The 18,335-nt window shown below is 46.0% G+C and overlaps 1 protein-coding gene across 1 annotated transcript; it reads right to left on the reverse strand.

The window, feature by feature from the left end:
• Window positions 1-1,203: 1,203 nt before the first annotated feature.
• Window positions 1,204-5,004, reverse strand: Rtp2 (receptor transporter protein 2). The gene is made up of 2 exons (XM_051150417.1): window positions 4,841-5,004; window positions 1,204-1,711 (listed from the first exon to the last, which is right to left on the reverse strand). The coding sequence occupies exons 1-2, from the start codon at window positions 5,002-5,004 to the stop codon at window positions 1,204-1,206; spliced, it is 672 nt and encodes a 223-aa protein (XP_051006374.1).
• Window positions 5,005-18,335: the final 13,331 nt, after the last annotated feature.

Below are 18,335 nucleotides of genomic sequence, written 5' to 3' on the forward strand. Positions count from 1 at the left end.
GGCTGGAGACCATGTTAAGCAAAATAAGCTAGACTAAGAGAGAAAAATATCACACGGAGATTTCTAAACACAGATACAAAAGCAGGAAGGGGGTTACTTGGGGAAGAGGGGACTTGTTGGAAGGACAGGAAAAGGTGATAGAAATATGAATGTGATCAAAATACACATGCAAGAGGAGATGTTAGAGTAACACTCAGTTTTTTTTCAATTATCCGAATGACTACAGAAAAAGAGGACCATAAACTGTAGCAGTCACATGAAGTAGATACAAATAGAAAAGCATCCAGTGTTTGCTAGTGAAGTATGGGGTACTGGCTGTAGGGACATATAGGTGAGATTTCCGTGAATTAAAGATGAAACAAGCCTAGAAAACAAATATAACCTACTCCCTTCGCCCTGAGAGGAGAAAAGCATTGCAGTAGTTGGAGGAGGGGAGTGCGGAGTCGGGGAAACAATCACTCTAGTTAACCAGGAAATTGCAAAACTCATTATTTAGCGAGAAAGAACTAGCTTTTTTTCTGGAAATGCCCTGACCTTGTTTCTTTTCACCTATCCTAGCTTCCTTGCTCTCACATCTATTTTCAACCGCATTTCTTCCCTCTGATACAAGGGTCAGATACCCTAGCTTTTTTGTTTGTTTGTTTTTTGTTTTTTGTTTTTGTTTTTTACATCTGAGACATGACCTGTCCCCTTGACAGAATTTTGGCAAGAACCATTTCTAGACACAAAACCACACTTTAGCAAGAGATGCAGGCTGGCGCCTCTTTATCCCAGTCCTGTCGCTCAGTGTTGCCCTGGGGTCCCCATGGCAGACAAAGCAGAGGATGAAAGTCCTCTGGGGAGCACTTGATGCCCAAACCCTTGACGTTCATCTTCTTAGAAGTCACCCTTGTCTGCTATGAGCAATGGTCCCTATGGGGACAAATTCTGTGTAAGCCCAACTGAGTTTGAAACTACTAAGGAATAATTTTTCCTTTCCTATTAATTAATTTAAATGGAAAGAGCCACATGTGGCCAATGGCTAATCCATTGGACAATGTGCCCTTGGCCATCCCAACGCCCCACCCACCCACCCCTGCTTGCACTGATGGGCAGTGTGCAGATGACAGGAGTCATAGACTGGATGCGTAGCAGTATCAGGAGGAGACCGAGTCCTTCTCCCCCTCAACCCGTGTCCCCTCTCCCCTCCCCTAGTCAATTCTATTACAGGAAGCCAGAGCGGCCTCGGAAGAACTGCAGGTAGACAATGACCAAGCAGAGGGCTCCCCAAAACAGGCACCAGCGAAATGAGAAGAAGTTGTAGGCAAAAGCGGCCTGGGTCTTCCTCTTGGAGGCATCGGTATAGGCGCCATCCTCCTCCAGAAGCTTCTCGCTCGGTTTCCAGTGCACGATGCCTTCCTGGCAGGCCTCGCAGAACTCACTGCGGTGCAACCCACTGTCCGGCCGGCTGGCCACGTGGATGCGGTACTGGCCACCATCCTCGTCGTAGCACTGCTCGCGCAGACTGGTGATGAGGTTGTCCACCAGGCCCTCAATGTTTTCCTCCAGCATGCTGGACTCGTCCAGCCGTGAGGTGCCGCACTGGTAGCACAGCTGCTTGAACACGCGCATGCGCACCGAACCAACACGCTGGGCACGGTCCAGGTGCATGTGGAAGAGGATGACTACATTGGCAGACTGCCAGGTGTGCCAGCACCAGGAGCAGTGGAACCTGACGGGAAAGGAAGAGAAAGAGAACAGGTGAGACTCTCAGGGCCAGCCCCACGCTGGAGAGTGCAGAAAAGAAAAAGGGCCAGCGTGTTAGACGGAGGCTGAAAATGGAAGCACCATGTTTATCAGTCTGTGGGTTCCGTAGCACCGGAGGTCACCAGCCACCACCTCCTCCTGGTGGTCACCTGAGATCCAGAGGGCCTAGCGCCGGAGCAACTGAGCAACTAGCGGTATTCCGGAAGCTGCCTCCTGTGTACGGTCATATAGCTTCTGTTGCTCTCCCCGCCTACCGCAGAGCTGTGCCTAGTCCAGCCGCGAAGAGATTATGGAGGCTCGTCTCTGCAACTCGTTTCTCGTCTGTGAGCTGCAGTTGGGTGGTGTCCACACTGGATTTAGTGCTCAGACCTCTAGTCCCTCCGATAGGGGTGGTATTCTCGCCATCTGACTTCTGAGCCCTGCTTGCTCTGAGAGGGACATGCAAGCTTAAGTCCTGGCACACAGTAGGTCTCCAGAGAGCCACCCAGAAGTACCAGTTGAGTTGGAAACCTTAGGGAGGCACCTGGTGTCTTTCCTCACTCTAAAGTCGGTAGTCCTGGGGTGGGTGGGGGGCGTGGCGGGTAGCGGGTAACATCACAGTAAGGTCAGCACACTGCAACAGACTGCATGGGAGAGAATGCTAAGCTGGGTTGTTGTGTCTTCACAGAGGTGCTCCCCTTGGTCAGTCATCCCTAGGCACCCCAGCAGTTCCACGTGAGAATAGACAAAGTAGGCTTTGTTCCCTAACATGCCTACCCCCGGCCCGCCCTTCACTCGGGCGCTTTGTCTAACCTGGACTCCTACAGCCACAGGCTCAGAAATCATGGAGGGAGGTAACCTGGGGCTCACCTCCTGGCCTCCCGCTAGTGCTTACATATTTTCTGTGATGGAGCACTCCTTAACTCTTGGGAGGCTCCTTAGGCCTCTGAAATGGCCTCTTCCGAGGTCCTGTTTCAAAGACTTCAAAGACATTGCTTGTCTACTGGGCTGATGCAGTCTTCACTGCTGGCTCTGCCTAAGTCTATTGCAGAATGGCTTTGAAAGCCCTCTGAAGAATTCAATCCAGCCCATCAGGCACTGAAAGTATTTTTTTCTTTTTTTTTTAATATTTTATTAATTTATTCATATTACATCTCAGTTGTTAGCCCATCCCTTCCATCCTCCCATTCCTCCCTCCCTCCCATTTTCCCCTTACTCCCCTCCCCTATGATTGTGACTGAGGGGGACCTCCTACCCCTGTATATGCTCATAAGGTGTCAAGTCTCTTCTTGGTCACCTGCTATCCTTCCTCTGAGTGCCACCAGGTCTCCCCATCCAGGGGACATGGTCAAATATGGGGCACCAGAGTTCGTGTGAAAGTCAGACCCCACTCTCCACTCAATTGTGGAGAATGCCCTGTCCATTGTATTTTAAGTGCTACCTGGTTACTGTGGCATAGCAGTGGAACCAAGTGGAACTCCCGAAGCCACTGACATATGAGCATAGAACAATACTCAACACCCAACACATGGTCCATAGGGCAGAGGTCTGACTGGATAGGGAGGCTTCGTTTCTTTCCCCACCTCTGTATGGGGCCAGTACTGCCAAGCCAGTAATGCAGCTGAAAGTTTAAAAGCAAGCAAGCCTGTGCACAGAACAGCTGGGGCAGCTGTGCTCCAGCCCTCACCAAGGCTGGCTGGGACTAAGCCCTGAAGTGAGAAGATCTGTGACCCTTTGGAGCTATCTCTGGACTCCAGAAGCCCCACATGCCAGTTCCCAGCCTTCTGCACTTCATCCTCCAGGAGGCCCAGCTGCTTCCTGCTTTCAGCCTCCCGTGCTTTTTTAAATAAGCCAGTCCAGAATTATTTCCGCCCCCTCAAGACAAACCCCATCCCCCTCTCATCCACCCATACCCCCACCTCCCGCCAAGTACCAGATGTGGGTGAGCATTTTTGAAGAGGTGATACTGAGGCTACTTAGACATCCGGTGTCCATTGTCTATAACAGGGGCCAACACAAAGCAATGAACCTCTGCATTCTTTCCTCTGTCAATACAGGATCCATCCATTCATTTGTTTGCAGGGCCTGTTTCCAGATGCCCACTCCCCACTTTTAGCCTGCCTTCTTTCTGCTCCCACCCTCATGTTGTTCTCTGCTCAAGAGGCTTCTCACCCACACACTACGGATAACCCAGTCTCTGCCATATTTTGTCCACACCTGCACAGCACAGCTACCAGCTGGTGTCCCATGAATCCAAATACCCAGAGAGGAGCTCCTGCAGGTAGACTGGAGATGGTGTGAGCAGGGAACTGTGGCTCCAGTCCTTAATCTTGTGTGTGTGTGTGTGTGTGTGTGTGTGTGTATGTATGTGTAAATGGTGTGGGCTTTAGAAAGACGTAAGGACAACTTGCCTGGTGGAATGTGAGGAGCATTTAAGAAGTAGATCTGGGGGACGCCGTGCCTGAAGTCAGTAGTTTCATCATCCACAAATAATAGAGGTAGAAGGGATATGAGTAATGTTTTAAGATGAATTAAGTTGAGGCCTCTTGTTTTGTGAACATAAAAACTGGAAGCCAGAGAAAGAAGGGGACACACCCAAGTTCACAGAGCTGTGGAACCAGATAGGTTCCACATCCCATGGGGTCAACAACATTCTGTCTTCAAGTCTAGTTGCATTTGGTTGAGCAGATGGACGCCACAGTCCCCAGCTCAAGTCCTCTGACTTCTAGATTGAGATTTCTGGGAATTCCCAATGCATCTCCTCTCCATTCCTACGACACTAAGCATCTGAATTTCCGGGGTATCGAAGATTTTCTCCACTCTTGGTTTTCTATGGAAAACTGAGACCCACAGGCAGAGCACAGTTTGCTGAGAGTAACCAAGAAATCTGAACAGCTCCAGCTAGAAGCAGAGCCCCTGAGGCCCTACTGACAGCCCTTTCTCTGCTTTTTGTCTGAGCCCACCTGCTGAGACTTACTGCAGGCCCAGACATGGAAAGTCCTTACCACCACCACCGTCGCCGCCACTGCCACTGCCACTGCCACCACCGCCACCGCTGCGACTGCCTGCCCCAGGGGTGGCTGCTGCTTGTGCCACCCTCCCACCTGCCTCTCACCTGCCTGAGGCATGCTGCTCCAGATACTGTTTCCAGCCTGGGCTCAGCTCATTGGGCTTGAGGTTGGGGTCTATGATGAGTTCCCAGCTGTCTGCTGGCTTTGCCACCTCCATCTTCTCGTAGAAGACTTTCTTCCATTCACAAGTGGTCAGGCTGGTGGACATGGTCCTTTTGGGCTGGTGTCAAGGGTGTGAGCTCAGGCCGAGAAAGAACACGCAGAGAGTGGGTAGATGCAGCCCAGGCAGTCTCTGTGGTCCGAAAAAAGCCTTACCCACAAGAGCTAGCTCCTTCTTTTGTCACCCTGGAACCCGTTACTATGACATCCAGGCAGGTGCCTGGAGCCAGAGCTAGGGAGGAGAGAGGCCCCAAGGGAGAGTCCTGAGCTAGACTGTAGAGGCAAACTGAGCTGTAATACTGACCAAGTGGAGAAAGCAGCCAGGAGGTGAGCTCCAACCCAAGCTGCCCAGGGCTGACACAGGTTCCCTGGAGGATAAGGCCAAGTGGTGGCCTTGCTTCACCCCACTGCTCTTCCACACTTTCCCCAGCCATGTGTTATGGCAACCATAATACCCCAGGGAGGCCAGGAGAAACAGGATGGAGATGTGGGACCTGATGCTGCCACACTTCTGATGTGCACTGTGGCCATTTTTTTTTTTTTTTTTTTTTTTTTTTACCATATGCTGGGCACAAGCTACTTGACCTGTGCACTAGCCAAGAAGGACCAGGGAAAAGGCTTATATAACCTCCAAGTGCTCATCCACAATTCAGATCTGGGCCTTCCTGAATGATACCTATTCCATTGCTCGTTGCAAGAGTATTCCGCCCCTAACAGGATGATTGAGAGAGATGTGACATGTACCCCTTCGGTGGGGAATTGTCAGTCCAGTGGGTGAGATGGAAGTCACTTAACGCGCCATGAAAAGCTCTGTAACAACTCACACGTCGGGGTTGCAACATCCACTCCCTGCTCCCAAGGCTCACTGCTGCTGCGGGAAGGGATCTCTTTGCTTCTGAGCTGCAGGCTGCCTCAGCTGCTGCAGAGCAGACAACAGTGAGCAGCAGTTCCCCGATGGTAAATTCTCTAGAGACCAGAGGGGACTTCAACTCCATTATTTGCATAATCCCAAGGGGGAGGCAGTCTTAGGCAGGGAAAGGATCAGCGGGCATGCCATGGAGCCTAGAGAAGGACATTTAGAACTATACAATCTTGTTTTGATTTCAATATGATAATTGTATGTTCATTGTTAATGGTGATGTTATATTTCCTCTTTGAAAGAGGTCAAAATGAAACAGACCTCCATAAAAGAGAAACTGCTAACTTAAGTCTGTCTATTTTTACATGAATTCAAATTGCAGAGCAAGCAGTTAACTTACATTACTAATCCCACTACATGGGAATAGCTCTAACACTGGCTGAGACATGAATGTCTATCCATAGCCAAAGCTTCTTGCTGGTTACAGAATCCTCATGATTTATTATTAGATGTCATTCTTCGTATGGCATGAATTAAGATTTACAGATGTCTTTCTTCTGCTCATACAAGGATCAGAGAACCAGCCCTAATTATTCTGTACATCCTGCACACCTAATATATTCATAGTTTTAGGACTGTATAGTGCTTGTGAGAAATTATATGTTTTCAGAATTAAAGACCTGGACACTGACGCTGGATCAGACCTGACAGGATTCATTCCTCCAGCATGCTGAGATGCTGACATCCTGCATCCTTCATGTTCCAGCTCCAAGTGCTTTGGTTGCTGTTCCTCATCAGAAAAGGACAGCTTCAAAGAAGGCTCATGATTACAACAATTGGTCCAGCATTTCAGACTGTCCCACGCAGGGCTTATATTAAGCCTGAAATTTCTCAACATTTAGAGACTGGACCACAAGTACTATTCCTAGTTTGTTTAACCATTTTCTTCCCATTTTATTTGGGCCCCTATATAGGTATTATTTGCCCCAAATCAGTCTGAAGAAAGCTTAAGAGAAAGTCGCTCCATTTCCCTTAAGGGGGTTGGGTAGGTTTTTGGTTGCTTTCTTGGGCTATAGATGTTTATTGTCATTGAGAGTTGGTTATAAGCTATTATTGGTCTTATTGAGAGAGAAAATGAGGCTGGACTCAGAGGTTTCTCTCTTTTCCTTTATCTTTCTTTCTTAGGTATAGAGAAAGGGGTTGAAAAGGAAGAAAGAGGAATGTAGAAATATATAGAGATGATAGGACAAAAAGTAGATTATTGACTCTACTTCTCAACTTAAGGCCTTAATTGTTACTGACAAATAAGGTTGATTTTAATTTATTGATGTAAAATTTTGTATATTGATACAAAATAAGTTCAATTTTGATAAGATTGAAATAGAATTCAAGTTTAATATTATTATTCACCATTACATTTCTACTCTAATGTGAGGTGTTGTATACATGCAACTCAATTAATACATGGTTTACTTTCAATACTCATGATAGTGCTACTGCAGGCTGTTTAGGATAATTAAGTAATACAAGTTACTTGCAATTCATGGTCATGTTAAGTATAGAAATATCCATCCTGGCTTTAGCAGATAGATATAATTCTATAGAAAGATAAGGTTTTCCAAAATCTCAGACACCTACAGAATGTGACATTTAAAAATTGTTTTTATTATTTTAAAGATTCTTTGACAATAAGACAGGTTAACTCCTGGCAACACCCACCCTAACTCAAAGAAGATGATGAGCATCAAAAAAACCTCCTTATGGAGATGGCTTCAAGTGTGGCAAAACAGCCCATGGACAAAAATGTCCTTATATCTGCTACAGACAGAATTCTGTCTAAAATGGGCAACCTTGAATACAGGTAGAGTTGACAGCCAAGACAGGGTAAGCAAGTCCTCAACTGTCCCTGCTTCACAAATATGTCTGTCACATATACTTGCCCAGAAGGCTGAAGATGATGCTCCAACATCAGAGAGAGTTTCGGGTGACTGTTCAGGCAGCAAACTGTCTCTGTCATTTTTTTTTTTTTTTTCATTTTGGAAGCCACTGACCTACACTTTCTGTTTGTTCAGGTAATTAAATTTATTCCTTCTCAAGTCTCTGATGGGCTTGAGGACCAGATAGTTTTAAAATTAAGTTTAGTTGTTTAGGAGTTAAGAAGATATTTTTAGATCTAGATAGATACTTTTAGATTGATAGATTTGAGCTTTGATAGATATTGATTTAGTTCAAAACTTTAGACTCACCAAGATAAAACAGATAATACTTTCTTCAGGTTGTCAAATACCTTTTGATTAGACATTATGTATGTAAGGTTTACCTATTGGTTTTTATAATTTTTCATAATTGTTCTTACCACGTGGCTGCTACCTTCCTTCACTGACAGTAGATCCAGCTTCTTAGGGATTCCAGCTGGTCCACACTGAAGACCAGCTGCTCTCCAGGAATGTTCCAGGGCTACAGCACTGGGTTGGAGCTGCTAAGACATCCTGCTTCAAGGGCTGAACAACTACTGGATTCTTGTTCTTTCCAGCATGAGATAGCCATTGCTGGGCTACCTGGACACACACACACACACACACACACACACACACACACACACACACACACACACATACGTGTGTGTGTGTGAGTGTGTATTCATTCTATCAGGTCTGTACCTTCAGACCTTCAGGTCTGATAGGCTTCCCCTCAGATCACTGGTAAATGGCACACTAAGTCCACCATGTTAGGCCAGGGGAGTATAATCATGCAGAAAGGAGGGCATTTGGGGGGTGAATCTGAATATTTTGAAGTGTAAAATCCACCATGACATTCACCTGAACGAAGGTCAGTAGAGGTTCTGTGGTGCAGGATTTGCAAAGCCTGGTGCCTGGTGTTGCTCCTTTGGCTGGCTTCTTTGTGGTTGGTAGACAAGAGCCTCACAAGGGACAGAAGCCATGTGTCTTAGGCCTCCAGGTATGGTTCCGAGTCTCATGGGGAGGTGGCAGGTCTGGGTTCCTGCAGGGTCCTGGCAGGGTGGCCCTTGTCTGGCACTTCTTGCCTCTGGATGAGGTTCTCTCTCTCTCTCTCTCTCTCTCTCTCTCTCTCTCTCTCTCTCTCTCTCTCTCTGTCTCTCTCTGTCTCTGTCTCTCTCTCTCTCTGTCTCTCTCTGTCTCTGTCTCTCTCTCTCTCTCTCTCTCTCTCTCTCTCTCTCTCTCTCTCTCTCTCTCTCTCTCTCTCTCTCTCTGTGTTTTCAGGGAAGGCTTTTGGCTTGGGCATAGAGCCAGGTTCCCAGCCTCTCCAGGAGATGTGGAAATGAGTGTTACAGCAGGCTTAGTAAGCTCTTTTACAGAAAGAGAGACTGCAGGTCTCAATGAAGATTGGGGAATTCAGGAGCCCCCTAAGTGTCACAGCCCTCCCGTTCTTCTACCTACCACTTCCTGCATGGCAGCGGAAGGGGGCAGAGTCTTGAATCCTGCTTCCAGACAAGGGGAGCCACAGGCCCAGGAGTGCTTCCCCAGGGGTGAGCCGAGCTATCAAGGGGCAGTGGTTGGGCAGGCCCTAGGCACTGCAAAGGCAGTTCTGCCATTGCTGCCTCATCACCGGGCAAGCAGTGACAGTTTCCCCTGGAGTAAATGTAGTCTCTCAGATGGTCATGGTGGAGTAGGGAAACAAAGGCAACTTTACCTGTGAATTAGGGATTTATAAACCCTAGATGACTGTGTCTGATTCTCTATGGCTCAGTGTGCCAGGATACCTGATCTACATAGTGACACAGTGCCTTAGTAACACGGGGCCCTTATCACAAGAAGGAAGACAGTGCTTAAGTATCCCATGTGTGAGGGGGGATGGTGCCAGAGGTAGAATTAAAGACCATTTGTTAGAAGCTAAGATCTCAGCATGGGGTGGGGTATTTCCTGTAATTCCCTGTGCTTGTTATCAGGGAAGGCCAGGCCTGTTTTTTCTTATAGATACCCCATACAAAAATCTGGAATCACCAGAGTAGGTGGGGTGAGGGCCCCGCTGAGGAAGGGAATCCATTCTTCCATAGACGCAGTGTGGAACTGGCTATCCTTGGAACCAGCCATTCTGAGAAGGCCAGACTTCTATTTTAACTGGCAGAGAGCAACATCCAGGAATATGTGTATGTCAAGATAGCTGCCCCTTTGCATGATGCTCATGTGCATAGCAGACAGAGGGTACTTGTGGTCAGCACAGAGTGCGCAGAACCTTACTTCAGACCAGTGGTCCTCAAATTCCCTGACGATGCAATTGTTTAATGCAATTCTCATGCTGTGGTGACCCCCCCCCCGCCATAAAATTATTTTCATTGCTACTTCATAACTGTAACTTTGCTACTGTTAGGAATCATAATGTAAGTACATAATGTGCTGGATGTCTGATATACGACCCCCATGAAAGGATTATTTGACCCCCCAAAGGGGTCACAACTTATAGATTGAGAACCATTGATCCAGACCTTTGGAGGGCCAACGCGAAGTCCTGGCAAAACTTTCTTATCCCATTAAAGAGAAAGACACATTGAGAACGGTGCTGCATGCCTGTAATCCCAACACTCAGGGAGGCAGAGGCAGGCACATCTCTGAGTTTGAGGCCAGCCTGGTCTACAGAGTCCAGGACAGCCAAGGCTACACAGAGAAACAAGGCTGCCACTCTGTCTGCTTCCAGTCACTGGAAGACTTGATTGGACAGACCAACCATCTCTGAACATCATTTCTACATGTGACTTAAAATATTACTTGAAAAAGCATCAAGGACACAACATGTTGAAAAGCACCATCAGCCCAGCATTTGCATGAAGAAGGAAATTCAGCATACAAGCAGAAGGCTAAGGATGCCTTTCCTGGAAGGCAGCTGCCAACGTGAAGGAAGTGAAGCGTTCATTTGTCCCTCCAGAAGACCCAGATGTGGGGCTGAGGAAATAGCTTGGCCGATGAAGCACTTGCCATGTAAGACGGTAACCTGGGGGAGATCCCCAGACCCTTTGTTAAAACCAGGCATGGTGGCGTGAACTTGTAGTCCTAGAGCTAGTGAGTCAGAGCAGGCGGACCCCCAGGCATGCTGGCCAGCAGCCTAGCCTAACTCATGAGTGCCAAGCCCCACTGAGAGACTCTATGTCAAAAAAAACAAGGTGGACTGCTTCTGAATAGACATCTCAGGATGACCTCTGGCCTCCAGATGCAGATATGGGCATGTGCATAATGACATACATATACCACACACACACACACACACACACACACACACACACACACACACATACACACACACACATACACATACATTCACACACATACACATATATTCACATAGACATACATACACACCTTCACACACACATTTACACATACATTTACACACACATTCGCTCATATACACACACATGTACGCACGCGCACACGGGCGCGCGCGTACGCACACACACACACACACACATAGCCAAGTGAGATGCCAAAGCCCACACAGAGAGAGGATACAAAAAGATCCCTGAGAACTGTCAAAGTGCTTGCATGTAGGGCAGCCCTTCTTGCTGGTTATCACACAGTGGAGGCCAGAAGGGAAGAGGACCACATGCAAGCGAGCAAGAACAAGCAAGACCTCCCTTTTAGAGCAAGTACACTTTCTTTTTCCTTCTGAGACAGGGTTTCTCTGTGTAGTCCTGGCTGTCCTGGACTTGCTTTGTAGACCAGGCTGGTGTCGAACTCACAAAGGTCCTCCTGCCTCTGTCTCCATGATGACGTCTGTCTGTTCATAACAGGCAGCATGGGGACATTGCTTCCTCTGGTGCTTATCCATATTCCCTTGGCACATTCGCCTGACTTCTGGTCTAATTACTTGAAACTCCAGGCTTCTATGAAGGAGATGAACCCATCTCATACCTCACTCCATTGGCCAATAAGACACCATGCGATGCTCTTTGCTCCCTCTTAGTTAAAACTTGTGACAGTACGTGTTACAATGGAGATGGAGAAATAGTTGACAATGTTTACGTTGGAAAGTAGTTAAAATTACTTGTCAGAGTCAGGATGTTAAATTTCTCAATGAGGTTTTCACAAATTTTTATGGCCTGTGCCTCAGTGGACCAGAAATAAATCCAGTCTGGATGTGAGTCTGTGTTAATACGTCATGTTTATTAAATGGATCTGTCCTTCAAACGTCATGCCTTGGAAAGTTAATCCCTGATGCAGCTCTCTTGAAGGGACTAACTTTAAGGAAGTGGATGAGTAGTAGGTTAGTTCTCATGAGAGTAAACTTGTTATAATAAGGTTGGAGCCTGGAGAGATGGTTAAGAGAATATACTGCTCTGGCTGAGGATGGCCACGTCCGGCAACTCTCTCACCACAGCGTGTGTCTTCTTCTGGTCTCTATGGTCACTGCAGTCACATGAACATAACAGTATATCCACACACACATAAAAAAAAAAAAAACAAATTTGTCTGAGCACGGTGGCATGTGATTGCAGTCCCATGCACTCAGAAAGGCAATAGGATCATTGTGAGTTCAAGGCCAGCTGCATAGTGAGTCCCTAGCTCAGAGCAAGACACCAAGTTTAGCTCCCTCTGGCTCTCTGGCTTTCACTGTCTCTTGCCTTTTGGCCTTCCACCTTGGAATGAGGTAGAACAAAGGTTCTTTCCAGATACATTGTCCTGTCTATGGCTTTCCATCTCCTAGAACTATGAGACCAAAGAATTTGGGCTGTCTGTAAGTTACCCAGTCTTTGGCACTCTGTTATAGCATTACACTAAGAGAGCTGAAGGATATAGCCTTCAAATTGCCTTTAATCTCCTAGCTGGTTTTAGAAAAGACCTGGTTTACACTAAGAACAGGACAATCTTTTATACTTTTATTTATTTTTATTTTACATGTGTGTATTGCTGTGTGTATGTGTGTGCATACATGCATGCATGCATGCGTGTGTGCGTGTGTCTTGGCTACACATATTTATGTGCACCACATGTGTTCCTGGTGCTCACGGAGGCTAGAGACGGCATCAGATCTTGTGGAACTACAGTTACAGATCATTGTGAGTCAGTCACCTTACGAGTCCTGGGAAGCAAACTTGGGGCCTCTGAAAGAGCAGTAAGTTCTCTTAACCACAGAGCCATCTCTTCAGCCTTGACCAGAACAATATCAAGGCAGATTTATTCTGGATAAAAGGGAAATTAGGATCTAGAAGTAACTTAGAAGACAGAGTCAATTTGGTGATTATAAAATAGAACCTACAGCTGCAAAAGTCACCACAATGACTTAATTGGTCTGTGAGATGCCCTGAAAGGCAAGTAAGAAATGTCCAAGTGGTGGAGGGAACTCTAAGCTTCAATCTGGAACGGCTTCAATGTCCAAGGGGACCTATTCATGGAAAGTGCTCACAGGACTCCTGGGTATCTGCAATTCCCAACCAGAGAGTCCAAGTCATTCTTCCAAAACACTTTGTTATGGTGAAAAAAAATAGGAAAAGCTACAACTTGAAGCACAGGTAGCCAGACAAGGAAACAATAGACTGTTTGCTCACCCAAATACCAGCATGTGTAGGGGAGGGGCTCGCTAGGCATCAAGGGTAACTGTTAAGGATGCCATGGTGCCCCATGCGTCATTTCATCCAACACACATTAACCCTTTGAGGTCATGTGTACTGTGATGACATTCTCCACTTTACACGTGAGGAAACTGAGGCACATAAAGGCTAGCTAATGTACTAGAGGTCACAGAGGGCTCATTCTTGGATTTGGAGCTGTGTCATATGTGCCCCACCTGCATGCATTTCAACATGGAGCTTCCTTGGTCATTATAAAATTTCAAACTTCAAAAATATATTAAAGTTCAAAAATCTATGTAATGGCATAAACGCATTTTTAAAAATATATTATTTTTATATTTTATATGGTGTTTTGAAATATTTTAGCATCAATGCCTTCCCACTTTGGAATGGGATGGCCTTTGAGACACAGACTTGAGCCGTATGAGCCTGTGTCTACTAACAGATGCCATGATGGTCTACAGTGACTGTCAGATTGGCGTAATCTAGAATTGCCTTGAGGACAAGCCTGAAAGCACGTCTTTGAGGGATTATCACAATAGGGTTAACCGAGGTGGGGAGACCCACCATGTATGCATGTGCCAACATCCCAGGAGCTGTGTGCTGGACTGAATAAACAGGAAGCGGTGAACTGTGTGCCCACACATCGTTCCCTGCTTTCAGGCACGTGCGCAAATGTAGCCAGCTGCCTCAAGCTCTTGTCGCCGTGACTCCTTTATCACAATGGGCTGTACCCTTGAGTTCTGAGACAACGTGACCCAGTTGTCCCTTAGCTCCTGCTTCTTGTCGGATGCTTTGTCACTGCAATGAGATGAGTACCATCAGACGCCCTCTACTGGAAACTGCCATCAGTGACAGTGTTCAACCCTTCACGGTGGCTTGCCTGTTCTACTGAGCAGGTCGTAACTTGTGAAGTCGTTGAATATTGCTTCTCCACAACAATCCCAGGGCAATCATTAATCTGTAAGATGAGGACATGACTTGTTCTTCGTATGTGATAATTAACTTTGTGTCAACCCTGGTGGAAACAGAGTATTGACTGACAGGGTATTTCTGGAAGAGGGCAGCATTGAACCAGTGGCCTGAATACAGTGGCCCTTTCTAGTGTAGGTAGACATCTAATCTCCTGGGCCTGAGTAAAACAAAATGGCGCTGTAGGAGAGTTAAACTCACTATGCCTGACTCCTTGGCGGGGACATTAGCTCTCCCCTGCCTTTTCTCTTTGGCTAAGCAGCCTGTATAGCACATTGCAGCTCCCCTTGCTCCCCACAGTGCTGAAGATCGTTGTACTTTCTACCTGTTCGGTGCTCTGTTACCATGATAAAGACCATGGTCAAAAGAAACCTGAAAAGAAGATTTATTTGGCTTCCCTGGCCTGGTCACAATATATCACTGAAGGAAGCCCACACAGGTCCTCAAGCAGGGCAGGAACCTGGAAGTAGGAACTAAGACACAACCCAGGAAGGATTGATGCTTCATGGCTTGCTTTTCTGTAACACACTCAGCTTTCTTTTTTCTCCCTCTCTTGCTCTTGCTCCTCCTCTTCCTCCTGTGCTTGTGTTGTCAGACAGGCTCTCTCTATGTATCCCTGGCTTTCCTGGAACTCACAGGCTTGTCTCAAACTCATAGAGATCCACATGCCTTCGCCTCCCTTGTGTTGAGATTAAAGGCACCACACCAAATTAATTGAGATTTTCTTACATCTCCCACATCCACTGACCACTGGCCCAGATACAGCACCATCCACCATGGCGGAGTCCTCCCACACCAATCACCAATCAAGAGAGTGCTTACAGGTCAATCCAATGGAGATACGTTGTGAGTAGAGGTCTCCAGATAACTGTGTCTTCTGTCAAGTTGACAAAACACTACCCAAGACACCACCCTCCATAATCACACAAGCCAAATGTTCTCACCCTCCCATTGGTTTTGTTTCTCAAGACAACCAGGGATATATAGGAACCATATGGCATATATATATATATATGTGTGTGTGTGTGTGTGTGTGTGTGTGTGTGTGTGTGTGTATGATACTGACACATATATCCTCTCAATGAAGGGTGTATTATTCATATATTACAGTCAGCAGTACAAAAACAGAGCTCTTCCTTCAAAGGGAATAAGCTAGTTTATCCTGAGGCTGGATATGAGTAGTCATGACCCAGAAACACAGATTCAGGTTACCCTAAATACCGTGTTCCAATGTTGCTGCAGTTTCATGAAGTTCTGATAGTTAAAGGTAAAAAAAAAAAATCATAAATCATGGTGCTTTTCAAATATGATGGTGGAAATCTCAAGTTAGAGCAAAGGAGGGGAAAAACTCCACTATAGGAATCAAGTGCTCATGTGGTGACACTGTTGTCTTTCAGGTTGGTGGAAGCCAGTGGTTTAAATTAATACACCCTGAGAGATTTCACGCGGCCGTCACAAGGGTGTTAAATGAGACACAAGTGGGCAAGGAACGACTGTTAATGGAGCTGAAGATAACTCAAGATAAATTGGTTTGGGGTCTGCAAGTTTCCAAAGCTGAAATCATAAAGTTCCAATCAGCCAGCCATCTTGCAAAATCAGTGCATACCTTAAATATGTGTGCATTTAGAGTTACAGAGAATATACGGATGGACAGACAGACAGACAGATATAAAGGATAGACAGAAAGACAGATAGATATAGATGATAGATAGATAGATAGATAGACAGACAGACAGACAGACACGGACAGACAGACAGACAGACAGATCCTACTTGGAGGATTTCTCTCTAGGCAACATCTCATGCGATGTCAAGGACATGGTTGAGCTATACCACTCATCTAAATTTGAGAATAACGTTCTGCTCCCAAGTTTGAAGGAGCTAAGGCCCAAAGATCCACTCACTGATCATGTAGCTTGGGAAGTCCGTATATCCTCACACAGATATCCCTCACTTAGTGTCTCTATGCCTCTCTACCTAGTTTGGGGTGCCCCTTCCAGCTTTGTCTCTGCAATGAAAGTAGGTGTGTGCTCTGGGGTCCGTGTTGGCTTTCACCAGAACTTGAATCCGACAGCCTGTGTTGAGTGTGTGAGTCTGTGTTGATGTGGGGATCTTGGCCCATGATGCCTACTCTCAGGGTTGTGGTTTAGCACAGAGCTGGTAGTGCATCCGACACCCAAGTCTAGAAACGTATGATGCTCAGTGCACTGCGCCATCAGTGAGCCTAAGGCTGTCTGGATGAAGGCAAATGTCTTGCCCATTTCTGACCTGTGACTTTTTCATAAGTTAAATTTTTGAGTTAAAAAACAAAGAGATTTTCTGTATTTTTATTATTGAGTTTTAAAAAATAAATGCTTTATTGTTCTTAGAAAATGTACTCTGTGGTACTAACCCAATGGAAATCTTCTGAGGCTACTATTGACCTCTTATAATTATAACATTCTGTGTGGAATTGTTCATTTGTTTTGGTTTTTTGTTTTTGTTTTTGTTTTGCTTTGCTTTGTTTTGTCAAGACAGGGCCTCTCTCTGTGTGGCTCTTGCTGTCCTGGAACTGACTGTAGACCAGGTTGGCCTGAAACTTACAGAGATCCTCCTCCCTCTACCTCAGAGTGCTGTCATTAAACACATGTGCCACCACTGTTCAGCTGAATTTTTAAAATGTACATTGTATCTTTTAAGAGAGGTAGAGGCAGATCTACATGTGAAGTCCAGCTGGCCAGGCCGTTGGCCACATCCATTGAATGAGGAGTCTATAAACCATGGAAGCTAATGGAGATGTGGCAACAGACTAGGGACAAGACCAAATGTGCTCAACCAGCTCCTGACGTACAGCAAGTGCTCGATGAATGACCCCATATCATTTCACTGGCAACATTGTCAAATACAACAGTTACGGAAATGGAGAGCAAAGTAGTGATGGCAGAACATCAGGGGTGCTGGCAGGAGATACAAAGGGAACAAAGGAGACCTTAGTGGGGAAGGAACAGCAGTATATCCTGATTGTAGTGGAAAGCTCCATAGAGGAAAATGCATAAAACCCCACATCACTCGCACACACACAGATGCATACACACATGTACACACTCTCACACATACACAGACATTACCCATATACACAGACCCACAGCCATACACAGATATATACATATGCACACACACTTACACACCCAGGCATGCTCCTACATACATCCACACACAAATGCGCACACATACACGGAGATCTACCAAAACACATACACACAGACATACACTCAAATACACACAGAGACATGCACGCACACACTTATAAAACTTGTAAATCTGGGTTAGGTCTGTGAATGGTTCCATGTGAGTCTCACATTGATACTGTGCAGTAGGCATGTAGCATATTACCACTGGGAAGACAAGGAGACAAAAATTCTGTGTCTCTCTGCACTCTTCCTGTAAGGTCCCTGTATTTGGAAATTATTTCAGGATTTAAAAGCTATGTAAAACTTCCCGGCGCATTCTGAGTAATCCATAAATATCCATTAGTCCTATTGTCTATGTCTCAGCTGTTTTTCAACATTCAATATATACTCATTTTAAAATTAAAGAAATACTTAGAATGTTCTTTTTGGGGAAAAAACTATTTCAATAGAGTTACAAAGTGTTACCTATACAGGGACTTTGACTTATGAAGTGTCAAATAACTTAGCATGAATAGCTAGTGCCATTTGCAAGTTCCTTGTGAATTTCAGGGGCAGTAGGAGGCATGGCCAGAGAAGACTCAAGTCCCGACTAGCTAAGTAGTCAAGAAACACTGGGAACAGAAGGTGAAAGAGATGACTTCCAGCAGTTTGAGCTGGTGGGCTCAGTGAGTGGGGGTTGACATTTCCAGAGCATTCCAGTGAGCGGAGCCTTACGTCTCAGCTCCCACTCAGAGTGGAGAAGTCAAGAGTCACTGTGACAGTGTTGTCAGGGTTACCGAATCCTGAATCTCTGGGCATAGCTGTGGGGGAGGGGAATGCTTTCATTTCATTAATTGAGA

Source organism: Acomys russatus, chromosome 8, assembly GCF_903995435.1.
Source record: "Acomys russatus chromosome 8, mAcoRus1.1, whole genome shotgun sequence".
Classification (NCBI taxonomy): domain Eukaryota; kingdom Metazoa; phylum Chordata; class Mammalia; order Rodentia; family Muridae; genus Acomys; species Acomys russatus.

Bases quoted from the DNA above. Each gene is read 5' to 3' on its own strand.
- Rtp2 (XM_051150417.1), bottom strand. From the start codon at position 5,004: ATGTCCACCAGCCTGACCACTTGTGAATGGAAGAAAGTCTTCTACGAG. The intron at 1,712-4,840 runs GTGAGAGGCAGG...CTTTCCCGTCAG, and splicing joins GAGCAGCATGCCTCAGGCAG to GTTCCACTGCTCCTGGTGCT.